Source organism: Aythya ferina, assembly GCF_964211825.1.
Source record: "Aythya ferina genome assembly, chromosome: 2".
In the NCBI taxonomy this organism is placed as follows: domain Eukaryota; kingdom Metazoa; phylum Chordata; class Aves; order Anseriformes; family Anatidae; genus Aythya; species Aythya ferina.
The window spans coordinates 130817905-130831022 of NC_140297.1; the positions used below are offsets into that span (position 1 = coordinate 130817905).

Consider the following 13118-nt stretch of genomic DNA (forward strand, 5'->3'; position numbering starts at 1 on the left):
AGCTCTTCTAAACAAGAAAGAGAAACATTAGAATTAAGATTTAGAAGTGTTAAAAAAATAATACGCTTTTTTCTCTCAACAATGAACTTTCTAATGTGTTAGTAAATGGTTTAACAAAAAGAAAATAGCTCTCAGACATTTCCAACGAGATCTCCAAAAGCACCTGTTTTCCCTTGGTGGTAAGAAAAGTCTCATAAAGTAAGAAATAAATAATAGTTTCCCAAAGATTGATGTTATAAGTGAACCGGGTAACTCTGGAGTTTAAGAACTGTATTCAGGTTATTTGACATTTTTGTGGTAGATGAGTTTGCAGGCACATATCCCAAATTTTATGAAAACAAAGGGAAGAGCCAATTAGCTGTCTTTAAGGTCCAAAAGAAAATAGGATGGACAGCTGGATATTCTCTGTCCTATGTTATTGTTAACAGACTCCTAAGCCCCTTTTCCTCTGCAATATGATGGCAAATGTGCATGAAATCCAAAGAAGGCTGCTGAACTAAGATGTCAATAACTCATCTGGGAATATTTGTACAGACCAGAAATTAAAAATTTTATGACTATAGTTTTGCCAACACAAAAGCCAACTCTGACTATGCAGAAAAAGATGAAGTAAGATAACTTTCAAGAGTGACCAAGAATTGTGGATGACCCAAGGCTGTGGTGTTTAGAAGCTCCTACAGTGAAAGATAGCTTTGTATACTACAGTTAATACAAGTCCTGAGAAATGAGTCCCTTAGAAAATCTAGCATTCAAAATTATGGAGCTTATAAGAAACTGTGATTTACAGGTTCAGTTGACACAATAAGCAGTCTTGGCCTGTGATCCATAGTTCATTTTGACCAATCCCCATAAAAGATCCCCTAATGTACAAAAATACCTAGACGTGCCTTAAACAGAAGACAGCTAGGAATAATTTTGCTTCTGTAGCCACCTTGTGACTTGTCATTTAGTTGTCTAATGTGTTGTTTTTTTCTTCCAGTAGTCAGACATGAGAGGTAAAAGTCTGGTGGTTTGACAGTTGGAAAGACGTAGGCATAATCCAAAAACCCTAAACCCCATAAACTGCCAAAAATAATACAGTATTATAAACACCCTGAGTGGAACATTCCTAACATTTAACAGATGTTGTTCCTGACCACAGTCCCATTTCCACAGAATTATCTGAATATACAGTGGCTCTAATAAGTCTAAATTAATTGTGGCTGTTTTTGTAAAAGGCAACATGGCTGTAACTTGGCAGAAGGAGATAACATTGACTTATGGTAAAAACTCCCCTTTTCCATCACAGCAGGAGTAAGAATGGAGAGGACAGCTAACCTCATTGTTCAGTCTAAGGGGATTATAACAGAACAGAGCAAAACAGAATAGAATAACATAGTTCAGTTCAGCTCAGTTGGAAGTCACCTCCAAAGATCATTGAGTCCAAACGCCTAACCTCTTCAGAGCTAACTAAAAACAAAACAAGAACATGTTATTGAGGGCATTGTCCAAGAACCCTGACAGGCATGGGGCATCAATAACCTCTCTATGAAGCCTTTTCCAGTGTTTGATCACCCTCATGGCAAAGAAACTGTTCTTAATGTCCAATCTGAATCTCCCCAGTGCAGCTTTGTGCCTGTGTTCCTGCACATCTGTCATCTGTTACCAGGGAAAAGAGACTGGCATCTCCCTCTCTACTTCCCCTCCTCAGGAAGCTGCAGAGAGCAGTGAGGTCACCTCTTAGCCTTCTTTACTCCAAACCAGACAAACCAAGATTCCTCAGCCTCTCCTCATAGGACATGCCTTCCGCCCTTGTACCGGATGTTCAAAACACTCAGATTGACGCTTCTTAGCAGAACTACAATCTGTGAACTTTTGTTCGTGGCTTCTAGATAACACAGTAGCTGTCACTTCTTCTGCATACAACATGCAAACAATTAATTCAAGCCCATTCATCCTTCCCTGTATTTAGTTCAGTATCTAGGAATTCAAAGAGGAAATGTGTGCATGTGACATATTCTAGGCCGCGAGAATCACCTCTCTATGTGGACCCTTAAAATGAACCTTTCTGAGGTGCTGAGAACTATAAGGCCATAAAAGATAAAAAACTGAACTCCAGAGCATAAAGAGAATGTTGTCGTGGTTTAACCCGACCGGCAGCTAAACACCACGCAGCCGTTCGCTCACCCTCCCCCCTCCCTCTCTGGGACGGGGGAGAGAAATGGAAAGTGAAGCCCGTGAGTTGAGATAAAGACAGTTTAATAAGACAGGAAAAAAAAAAATAACAAAATAATAATAACAATAATAATAATGATGATACAATGGTGATAATACGAAAGTAATAATAGTATGTACAAACAAGTGATGCACAATGCAATTGCTCACCACCCGCTGACCGATGCCCAGCCTAACCCCGAGCAGTCCGGCCCCCTCCCCCCGGCTAGCCACCCCTATATATTGTTTAGCATGACGTCAGATGGTATGGAATACCCCTTTGGCTAGTTTGGGTCACCTGTCCTGGGTCTGTCCCCTCCCAGCTCTTACTGCACCCCCCAGCCTGCCCGTTGGCAGGACAGAGCAAAGGCTGAGATGTCCTTGGCTTAGTATAAGCACTGCTCTGCAACAATTAAAGCATCGGGGTGTTATCAGCACTCTTCTCATTCTAAGCCAAAACACAGCATTCCACCAGCTACTAGGAAGAAAATTAATTCTGTGCTAACTGAAACCAGGACAAATGTAAGCAATGAATATGCCTTGGGCTGGGCAGGTAGGAGACACCCCTCCTGAGCTGCATCCTCTAAAGATGGTTGTGCTGCAAAACACGTTTTGCACAGGTATCCAATGCACAACCTAAATGTGTTAGCATCAGGGGCCTCCGAGGTAGGCAGAATGAGAAAGAGGTTTGATTTTTCCCTTCTTGATGTTTTCCAGGAGAGGCATGCTGCAGAGGTCCGTAGAAACAAGGAGCTCCAGGTGGAACTGTCTGGCTGAAAACAGCAATGGTGGATGTGACCCATCCCCACCATTAGTAAACTCCCCCTGCCTATATTATTATGGATCATGCGATATCAGTATGGGAAATGTATGACATGGTTTAAAAAAAAAAAATCAAGAACTCAATAAAAAACTTTAAAAAAGAAACAAAAAATAAAAACAAAAACAATGCGGTCTCTTTGCAGAATGATTTGCTTGATGTTTAAAAAACTTGGATCTTATTTTGTAAATACTTACATTTTTGTTAAAAAATACAAGTATTGCATTATGCAAGTTATTTCATAATCTTACATGTCCTGTAACAGGCTTCTGATGTTGTCTATTTCCACTCGGTTGAATTTGCTGGGTCTGTTCATTTGAAGCACCTCACGTCTAACTCCATTCCCTGCGACTTTCATTCCCACCCACCACGAGGTCAGTAGTAGTTCTATGGTGCTAGAGACCAGTCATTGCCTGATAACCTAGACCGCTTTGCCATCGATAAGCTTTGTTGAAACAGTGACTAGATCACAGGTATCGTGACTTCACATTCAGCTGTCCGAGACAAAAGGCTCTTAAAATGTAGTTTCTTTAAATGCAACTTGTGCTACAGGACTCTGTAGCGTGCAGTAGAATTGAGGTTAAATCACCGTGTGCAGTGCTTGTTGCTTCTGCTTCTGAGGCAAGAGGCAACAAATACAGCTTTGCAACTGAACAAAAGTAAGTGGTATCAGTTTGAGGTGAATTTGAAAGGCACATTGTAACCATACAGCTATGACAAATTCTAAATGATGCCAAACAGCCATACAAATGCTAATTGTAAAGTGAGCTTAATTCACCACTTGAAAATTTATTAATGGAGCAGATAATAGATAGCATCAAATGGCTTTATTTGTAGGTGCCATGATCTATGATACTTCTCTGATGCTACCATAGTACGTGTGTAACAGTTAAAGAGGCTACCAAATATTTCACCAGGAACCCATGAGCCAGGTGTTACCTTTTATTTTTTGTTTTTGACACTGCTGACTTCCATTCATCATGACCTTTACTCTTCAGTGTTAGCCAACCCTACCTAGTGACGGACATCTAGGACTAAAGAGGGCTGAAGCAGCAGGAATGACTAGACAGGGTGCTCGTGCCAAGTACAGTATCACGAAACCTAACACATCATCCCCAAAATACCTGCAGTTTTGAAGTTGTCCCTATCCCCCCGGAGGTTGCTGCCTGCATATTCTACTCTTCATTAGTGCTATTTTCCTGTATGTCATTGTGAGCAAGCTGTGATTAATAAAGAATTGGGGTTCTGTGAACTGAAAAAGGGCTTGTCTCTTCTCTCGCTCCATTACTTCTGACATGTGCCCGTATGAGGTGAAAGTCTAATGAAGTCATAAAAGCATGGAAATTAAATTTAAATAAGACCTATTAATAAATCAAGCCTATTTCTTTGCTAATACAGGACTGACCCCTGCTATGTGTTTTCAGTGCTTAGGCTGGTTATTTTTAAAGATTACTGTATAAACTGAGCCTATGAATGTGACCTCTAGCACTGGGATTATTAAAAAAGAACAAGCTACACACACATGCACATGTTCCCTTAATCCTCACTCAATACTGGGGGAAAAATACTCAGGGTAAAAGCTCAAAAGGTGATCAAGAATTACACCTAGGATCCTAGGATTAGTTTTCTGATTTAAAGTGATGAAAGTGGCATCATTTGCTCCTTCAGAGAGATGGGCCAAAAGTTCCAGATCTGCAACAGTCGGTTTCTGACCTATGCAGCCTGTTTTAATCTGGAGCCAAGTTATGTCCCTGGAAGTCCTGGCCTGCAGTCAACAAGCTGCAGAAGCTCACCCAGGCACAGGGCTGCAAGGTCAGCTCTGTGCACAATGAGCTCTGTAACGGCGTGAAAGGCACAATACAAATTTTTTATGGCAAGTTGGTTTCATTGCCTAAACTCCTTGTCTTTCTGGCAAGATTATTAGAATTAAACCTGGCCGGGGATTCATAGAGCAAACTCTGAAACTGGATGACACAAGCCTCAGTGCTGCCAAGTCTTCAAAGTTTGCATTTTGCTATAAGCCCCAATGAAAAGAGTCATTCAGTCAAGCTTTTATCTCTATTTAAGGTCCCGAATTTTGAGTTGAGGTCTCCTGGATTTGGGTTTCATTTCCAAATGACAAGTCACTTACAGAGTTCTCCCTGTCCATTGACTTAACAAGACCTGGTTGTGTTTCAGGCCCTTTTCTTGTTTGTCCTGCTGGCTGCACTTGCTAGGACAACAGGCCGAGGACAAACCTCTGGTGCTGGGCCCTTTCAGCCTCCACAAACAAGGGTGTCCACATCCAGCGTGTCTGCTGGAAGGCTCCATGGCACGTGCCCTCCACAGAACCAGACCTGGGCATTGCCTGGGAGATGCTTCTCCATGGCTACCAAATCTGCACCAGAGAAATCAATGAAGAAAAAGGCCATGTGGCCTCAGTAGCTCAGTGTCAGAGCTGATGTTTTGCTCCTGTTGGGTTTATTTGGATATTTTAATAGTTTGTGGGTGTAGAATTCATTTTATTAAAGTATAAATATATTCTAAAAGCCTCTGACTAATACCCTGCATTACCATTTTGCTACTTGAAGTATCTCAGATTGTTTTTTTTAATTCAGTGGCCAGTAGCATTCTCCGGACTTAAAAATAAAAATAAAAATAGCCTGCTTCTTGGATTAACTGCAGAGATGGATTAACTGTGAGCTTAGAGCAGCTGGTGCTGTTGTGGGGAGCATTTTCTGCAGGCTGTCTGAAACCTCCCTGTGGACAGGAGGGAGCCTGGAGCGCCAGTGCTGCGCAGAGCAGATGCTCCCTCCTCCCTCTGAGGTTTGGGAAGGCTCAGCTGCTGGGCAGAGCTGGCAACCCAGTGAGAAAGGCAGTTTTGACCTATGTCCCAGGACTGTCTCCAAAATGGGGTAAGGGCTCTGTTTTTTGTTAATCCATCAGTCAGATCGAGGCTGGCTGAGTACTCAGACAGGAATGCTGCAAATCTGTGAAAAGTTCATGTGGTCTACTGAAGCCACAAAACTGGTGCTCATACAGACTCAAATATTTCCAAAGTCCGGAGGTTTGGATGTAGGGTGCACACGTACACAGAGCTGATCGCTTTTTAGCAGGCCTTTCAGAAGTGTGAGCAGTGTAGGAAAGAGCTTTATTCATGACACCTTAAGCCATACCAAGAAGTGCTTCTCTCTCTTCTCCCAGAAGAGGGATATGGCTTAAAACCTATGCTTGGGTCAGCACGAACACCTACCTTATCCAACTGTTTTCAGATACCATCACGTCAAATGAAATTCTCTCATCAGGTTTTTGGTGGAGAGGAGCTAAGACTGCATGGGGAGCAGCAGGACCTCCCTGCACCTTGCAGCACATGCCCTGTGCTGAGCACGTCTCAGCGGTGGATGGAGCCAGCACTTCACACCGCCGAAGGGCTCTCGCCGGGCAGTGGGAGAATTACAGATAAACTTCCCTATGCATCAGGGGTGGTCCCGCAGTGATAATAGTGCAACAGTGCCATGCAGTGGTGGGTTTTAAGAAGTGAGATAATCTCTAAATACACGGGGTTGCAAGGCTTGCCTCTGAAGGATAGCCATTACATCCTGCTGCACAGTTCACACTAGGTCTTTATATAGGGTAAATGATGGCTCTGAAATCTGGAGACTGAGCCCAGATATTTTCAGCTTTAATTCCAGTGTAACATGAGTGACATGGCCACGGGTTGCTGTAAAACAATATTTTTTTTGTGTGAATTACAATACCATCATCAGAAACTTGTGATGACTGTTAAGAGTATCTACATTTCTGCAGCTTCAAATATGTCTAAAAAGCAACAGGCAATATTCAGAAGCCCATGAAATCGATACTGGGGAGGTGATTTAAAAAAAAAAAAAAAAAAAAAAAAGCAACTTCAGAAATGTATGGAACAGCAAGAAAGAAAAGCTAGCATCAAAAAACCACCATCAGATCAGAGGCTAAACAACCCATGAAACAGCTCAGAGAGAAGAAAGAGGATGGTCATCCTTAGATCTGCCACCCTTCAAAAACAACACTGAACTCTTTTTTTCCCTCTCCAAACACTGGCACGAGACAGGGGACCCTCAAACCCAGCCTGCAGAAAGCATGCAAATATACCCAAAGCTCTGTGAGCTGCAGAAGCAAGAGTCTGCTATAGATTCCCCATGGATGTTGTACATTTCTCTGATGTACAAGAAAACGCCTGTGCTTTGAGCTTTCACAACTTCAGTGTTATGCTGATAGCAACTGAGCTTTAAATCTTCCTCTGGGAAAATTAAGGGAGGTTCTTTTTTCTATTCAGAGGTCCACAGAGACTGTAAGCATGTGTATATTTGATAATTTACTTAGGGAAACATCCACTTCCATCAAGTCTACATTGGGATGTCAGCTTCCCTTTCTTTTGGGTACCAGTAAATGGATGCTGGGAAATGTCTTCCTGCTGTAACAGGTTGGCTTTGGTCAAATGGGTCCCGGGAAAGGAAGCTCTTGGGCAGCTCCTGAAGAAGAAGGACGTGAAAGACTTTATCCAAGATACATCCCAGGAAATTATGACCTAAGGAGATAATGATGTAAGGAAACAGCCAAGATACAACTTAAATTTCTCTTACCTATTATATGTGCAACAGGTTGTTAAACAAACTCAAAGTTGTATGGAATACAACTATTCTATAATAAAATCTGTTTTTGAAACATTACCTCTTCAAATATGTAATTTGCCAAAGAGTCTTTTAGATGATGATTTCCGTAGGTTCACAAGTTCGTAAAAATCGTCATGTACAACTTCTTGTGACCAGAAGAGGGCAAACTCTGATTATTTAACATACAGCTGTGGGCGGTGAGTTTTATTTTGAAAAACCTGTCAGGCTGTGCATTATTGTGCTTTAGGACATCACGAAGATTGATGCTCTATTATTTGCCCTAAAATCTCGATTTGAGTTTATATGTACAGTAGAATATGTACAGAGTAGAATGGGACAATATAAATATAGGAGATGTATATGTCGTGTTGTATATATTGTGTTTTATGTATAACCTAACTCCTTTAAAGTTGAATTTAGAGCAGCTTAGGAAAGGATGATGAAGAAGCGACCGGACTCAACATCTGCACTGTATTTTACACTTCCCCCTTTGTAAATGATGAAAAACTGGTGGAGTACAATGCCATATAAACAGCTTTCAATCAACCATAAACGTATTATTCAGATTGCAGATTATCCCTGCCATAGGTATTATTTTGGGAGCAGCGCCAGATAAATGCATGTCTTCTGCCTCCAGAGACAGGTTTAGGAGAGGCAGAGCTGCTTGCTCACAAAACACAGCCTGTACCTGAATTAACAGTTCCTGCTAGACCTTAGACATCCCTATGAGGGGCCAGCTCAGATTTCCTTCTCTTGTGCTCCTTACCAGTGCTGGAAGGAGCCTGACTCAGCACAGGTTGGAGTGTCAGCTGGGGTTCCTGAACTTGACCACAGCCTGCAGCAGAGCTGGAGGGGAAGGAGAAGACATGCCTCGGGTGCTGCAGGGGGTGCTGCAGCACCCCCTCTTATCTCTATCTTGAGATAATTTTGGAAGACAGGCAGGCATCTCTGTTCTCTCAGGAGGATACCTCCATGGCTTTGATACATCTCATCAGCAAACCGAGCTGGACATTTCAATATGAAAAAAAAAAGGGGGGGGGGTGATTCTCCCTTACTATTTTCCATTATTTTTATCATTATCCATCATGGATCCATCATGGTCAGTCTCTCCACACCAAGACCACATACTTTTTTTTTTTTTCCTTTTTTTTTTTTTCTTTCAAAACTATGTATCTGTGGATGAGTAAGAGAAAAGAGTTAAATATAAAGGAGCCACACAAAATCAGTCTTCCCTACCTGGTCATTTTAACAAGGAGCTGATAAGTTGGACATCTTCACTCTGAGCTCTGGAATATGCAGAGCAGTACAGTGCTGCTGGGCACCTTTTGGCCAGTGCAGGGTGCTGCTCTGCCTGGCAGGTCACAGGCAGGGCCCCACACTCCCACCTGCACACAGCCGTGTTGTTTGGTCCCTGCGAGAGTTCACTAAGAGACTGTTTGCTCCATTTGGCCTCCGTGCCGAGGCATGTTTAATGCTCACAGATGTAGCAAGCAGTCTTGGCTAAGGAAAGGCCTTTGCATTGCCCAAGGCAGCTGCTGGCTCTTGCAGCACATGTGTGAGGATGCATCCAAAGAGCCCCAAGCTCCCTGGCCTGGTCTCAGAGCTGGCTGAGCTCAGCTTGCACACAGGAGCTCCCCCGCCAAGCAGTGCCGTGCTGGGAGTCCCAGGACATGCCAGTGCAAGCACTTGGCTGCCATAGCACAACTCATGGGCTCCAGCTCACAGCTGGCTCTGCTCAGCCGCTGCGGAGGGGAGGCAGGGACACCACGGCTGCACGGATGGAGCCTAAGCAGGGTTGGCACTTTATCTTGCACCAAGCTCTGTTGTTGTTTGGTTTTGTTTTTGTCTTTGTTTTTTTCCCCAGAGCAGAAGAGAGGGTGTCCTTCTGGTCAAGACCTACTCGGTCTTGTCTGGTGGGTGGTGGCAGATGCTCACAGGCAAGTATAAGAACAAGACAGGCTCATGGCAGTTCTTCTCCAGCTTCCAACAACATGCACCTCTGAAGCTGCCCAAGCAAGAATTACACAGTACATTTAACATCCCTGATGGGATATTTTCTTTTATTAATATGACTGATCACTTTTTGAGGCCTATGGAAACTCATAGTGTGAACTCACGTTCACGGGTGTGTGGGCCCCACAGGTTTGATTTCACCTGGTAGTGGTGTCTGCCACCTGACACATCTTTGAGAATCTCAGCAGTTTTTTCAAGAGAGAGAAAAAGAGAGAGACAGAGACAGAAGCAGACAGGAAACTTTGAAATTGTTGTCACAGAAGGGGAGTATCCTGGACAAAATTCTTCCTCCAGACCAGCAGCACCCCCATCTCTCTGCACCCAGCTCACCCACCCCCTGCTCAAACACCCGTACGAAGGCAGAGTCGTTCCTCAAAAGTACAGCTTGGCTGCCTGTATGCTACCAAATCATCCTATTTCCTCCCAGCGTAAGCGCTCCTGGGTGTCGGTTTGTTTTAACAGATGTGCTCCACAGCACTCCACAACAGCCGTGCAGATGTGCCTTGCTGGCTTGCACAAGCCAGCTCCTGTTCTTGGCAAACACCAGCCCAGAGTAATCCTGCCCCCGAGGAGCAGGCCTCTCTCCACCTGGGGTTTCAGAAATGGAGTGGCTCTTCTCCTTGCTCACTGAAAATGAATACCCACGTGCACTGGCTGTTTTCCAAGTGTCTGGCCTAGGGTGAAGACCTAGGAACCCTCGCGGGAGCCCTCCTGGCTGGCACAGGCCACCCAGACATGCTACTGCTTGCTACTGAAAGCTCAGAGCACTGTCCCAGATTACAGGGAAAACTGGAAAACTGGATTCTTTTTTTTTTTTTTTTCCTCTAAGTTTTAATACTGGAAAAAAATCATCTTTTTTTATTTGTACCCATAAAATATACAGAACATTTTGTCTTTTTCCCATTTTACTCCTTTCACATAGAAACTATGTAGAAACAACTATTTTTCTTCTTTCAGAGAAAAATTATTCCCTACACTGTAAAGGGATTCCTGCTTGCCTCTTGTCCTTTAATACACGGTGACAAACATGCAATCAGATACTATTTTACCTGTAGCCTTCTTCTGATTCTCCAGGCAAAGAGAACAAGGCAAGAGGTTTCTAAAGCACGGATAATTGATTCCTAAGGGAATTAAGCACATAGGCATAGCCTGTATCTCTCCCTTTTTCCCACCACATTTCAGACCATTTTCCAATGGCTTAAAGGTGGGACAAAAGCAAGACCTCAGCTAAGTATTTCAGCTTGGTGGTTAAGAGCTCTGTACGCATTCTGTAGCTCTAAAGTCCTGTGACAAGCACACCCAGTTAGCAGTAACTGAATGATGTATGGATCTGGAGTGTAAATAAAACGAATCATTAAAAAAGAAACACACTGTGTTTCCAAGCAGTATATGGATTTATGCTGAATGTAGTATTGAGTTTTGCTGCCTTGCAGTGGAAATCAAACACAAATACTCTGATACTGAATCCCGGAATAGCGATACACATAAACTTAATCTTTCTTTGTGTAACATGGGAAAACATTATCTTTCTCCTTATTCTGCTCAGATTTATTCATTATTCTGGTGTTAAAAAGGCCTTATTTTCTTTCCACTAGCCTTTTATTAGAAGCTATAGTTGACTGAAAGCACAGAAAATCTTTTGCACCGTGCATGTTATCTCATTAGGAAAAGGGCTTAAAAATGCTTTCACATCTTTGCATTACTGTGAAGACAGTAATATTCTTCAAATGAAAGAAAAAAGAAAGCAAACAGAAATGAAATATAAAATAATCTCCATTACACTTGGCTAGACAAGGACTGGCTGAAAATACGGTTACAAGTAGCTAGAGCAGTTGTAGTTTTATTCAGCTGCTTGCCTCAGAGAAAGATTGTGAATGTTAGGTACCAAAATGCCTAGAGGAGAGTCAGAACCACTCCATAACTTTCACAGAATCAGGTAAGACTCATGAATCTTACCGTCTTGATGGCTGATTCTGAGAAAATGCCTGGAGATGGAGATAAATCACACCAAAGAAGCAACAGACTTTGGGAGTACGAAAGCAAATGTGTATGTGGGTGATACCATGAATATTCATGTTATTCATTGCATCGTATGAGGTAGCTGCTACCTGTCAACAAAGGTAACCACGTCAGTAACTACAGTTATTTTATTACATCTAAATATAAGAAATGACCCTACTATGAAATTACAAACATGGCATGTTTAATAGCAAGTGTTGCAATCGGCCTGCTACTAGACAAAGCATTAACTACATAACTTCAAAGACTTTGGGTATCATAAGTCACTGAAAAAAACTGTGAAGCATTAACAACTCCATACAGGGTCATAAAATTATTTTAACATAATTATCAAAAACAACACACAAAAAAACACCCTCTGACAAGGGACCCATCAGGAGGATTCTTCACGCAGTAGAGGAGAAACAGCCTCTAGTCCTACACAGAAACAACCTGCTCATGAACAGGAAGCCACCTACAAGACACAGAATGGCCACTGCTGCAAACAGGAGGCCAGATGGATAGCAGTTTGGGTGGAAATGTCCTGTGTTCGAGTTTCTGCCATCACACAGGTCACCAATAACATTTTAAACTGCCCTTGGAAATTCAAAGGAAGCACAGGTGCTGTTCCTATAAAGAGTATTAGATTCTAAGCAATTTAAAGCAGAAAATAAAGCTTCACTAATTTTGTCTTTTCACCCACACTTTGGATGACTCACATACTCCCTACCTTAGTTAGGTAGGCTTCTCTCATGACCCAAGTCCTACAGACAACTCTGACTTGCCCACATAAGCTACTCACCCTCTGACTAAGCCCGTGAATGGCACTGTGCTTCATTTTGTACAGCAGTCAAAAGAGAATGAGAACCTACGAACTTCTTAAGGGCTAATGAATGTCTTAAAAAGGACCCCCTCTTACTACAACCCGCTTAATGTCTTCTGGAATAAGAGTTCTCCTGAGGCAATGGTAGAGAAAGACATGCAAAGGAAAAGACAGTTTCTAAAATATGCCTGTTTCACCCCATCTTAGATATTTTGTCCATCATACCATAAAATAAGACAATACTTACAAGCCCTGACAAAAACATTGTGTGGCAAACATAGGTCATTCTTTGGGATTTGTATGAGCGGATAAAGCAACATAAATAACAGGGCAACACATCATTTTGAGTGTTTGGACCTCATAAATTCATGTGCACCTCTTGAAACAGTGCAGTGCTTACCCTGTGAAAACCTGTTTAAGTCACACACAAGGAATTGCACAGAATGCAGCACTTGTCAAACTGGAGAAGTGTTTTACTTTTTGAAGAATTGACTTTGCCTCTCAAAAAAAAAAAAAAAAAAAAAAAAAAAAAAAAAAGATGTGGATCTGCAAAATTACTGAAGGAAAAGTTTCTTTCCTTTTCTTTACCATTAATCACAATCTGATTACAGAGCAATAATTTTATTTAAACCTGAACCTT

General features: G+C 42.3%; 1 protein-coding gene across 1 annotated transcript in view; it reads left to right on the forward strand.

The window, feature by feature from the left end:
* Positions 1–4273, forward strand: part of STMN2 (stathmin 2) — a 36735-nt gene extending 32462 nt beyond the window's left edge. Inside the window, exon 5 of the mRNA XM_084511220.1 lies at positions 2911–4273. Coding sequence (XP_084367346.1) covers positions 2911–2970 — 60 coding nt within the window. The 3' untranslated portion in view covers positions 2971–4273. The remainder of the gene's footprint in view (positions 1–2910) is intronic.
* Positions 4274–13118: the final 8845 nt, after the last annotated feature.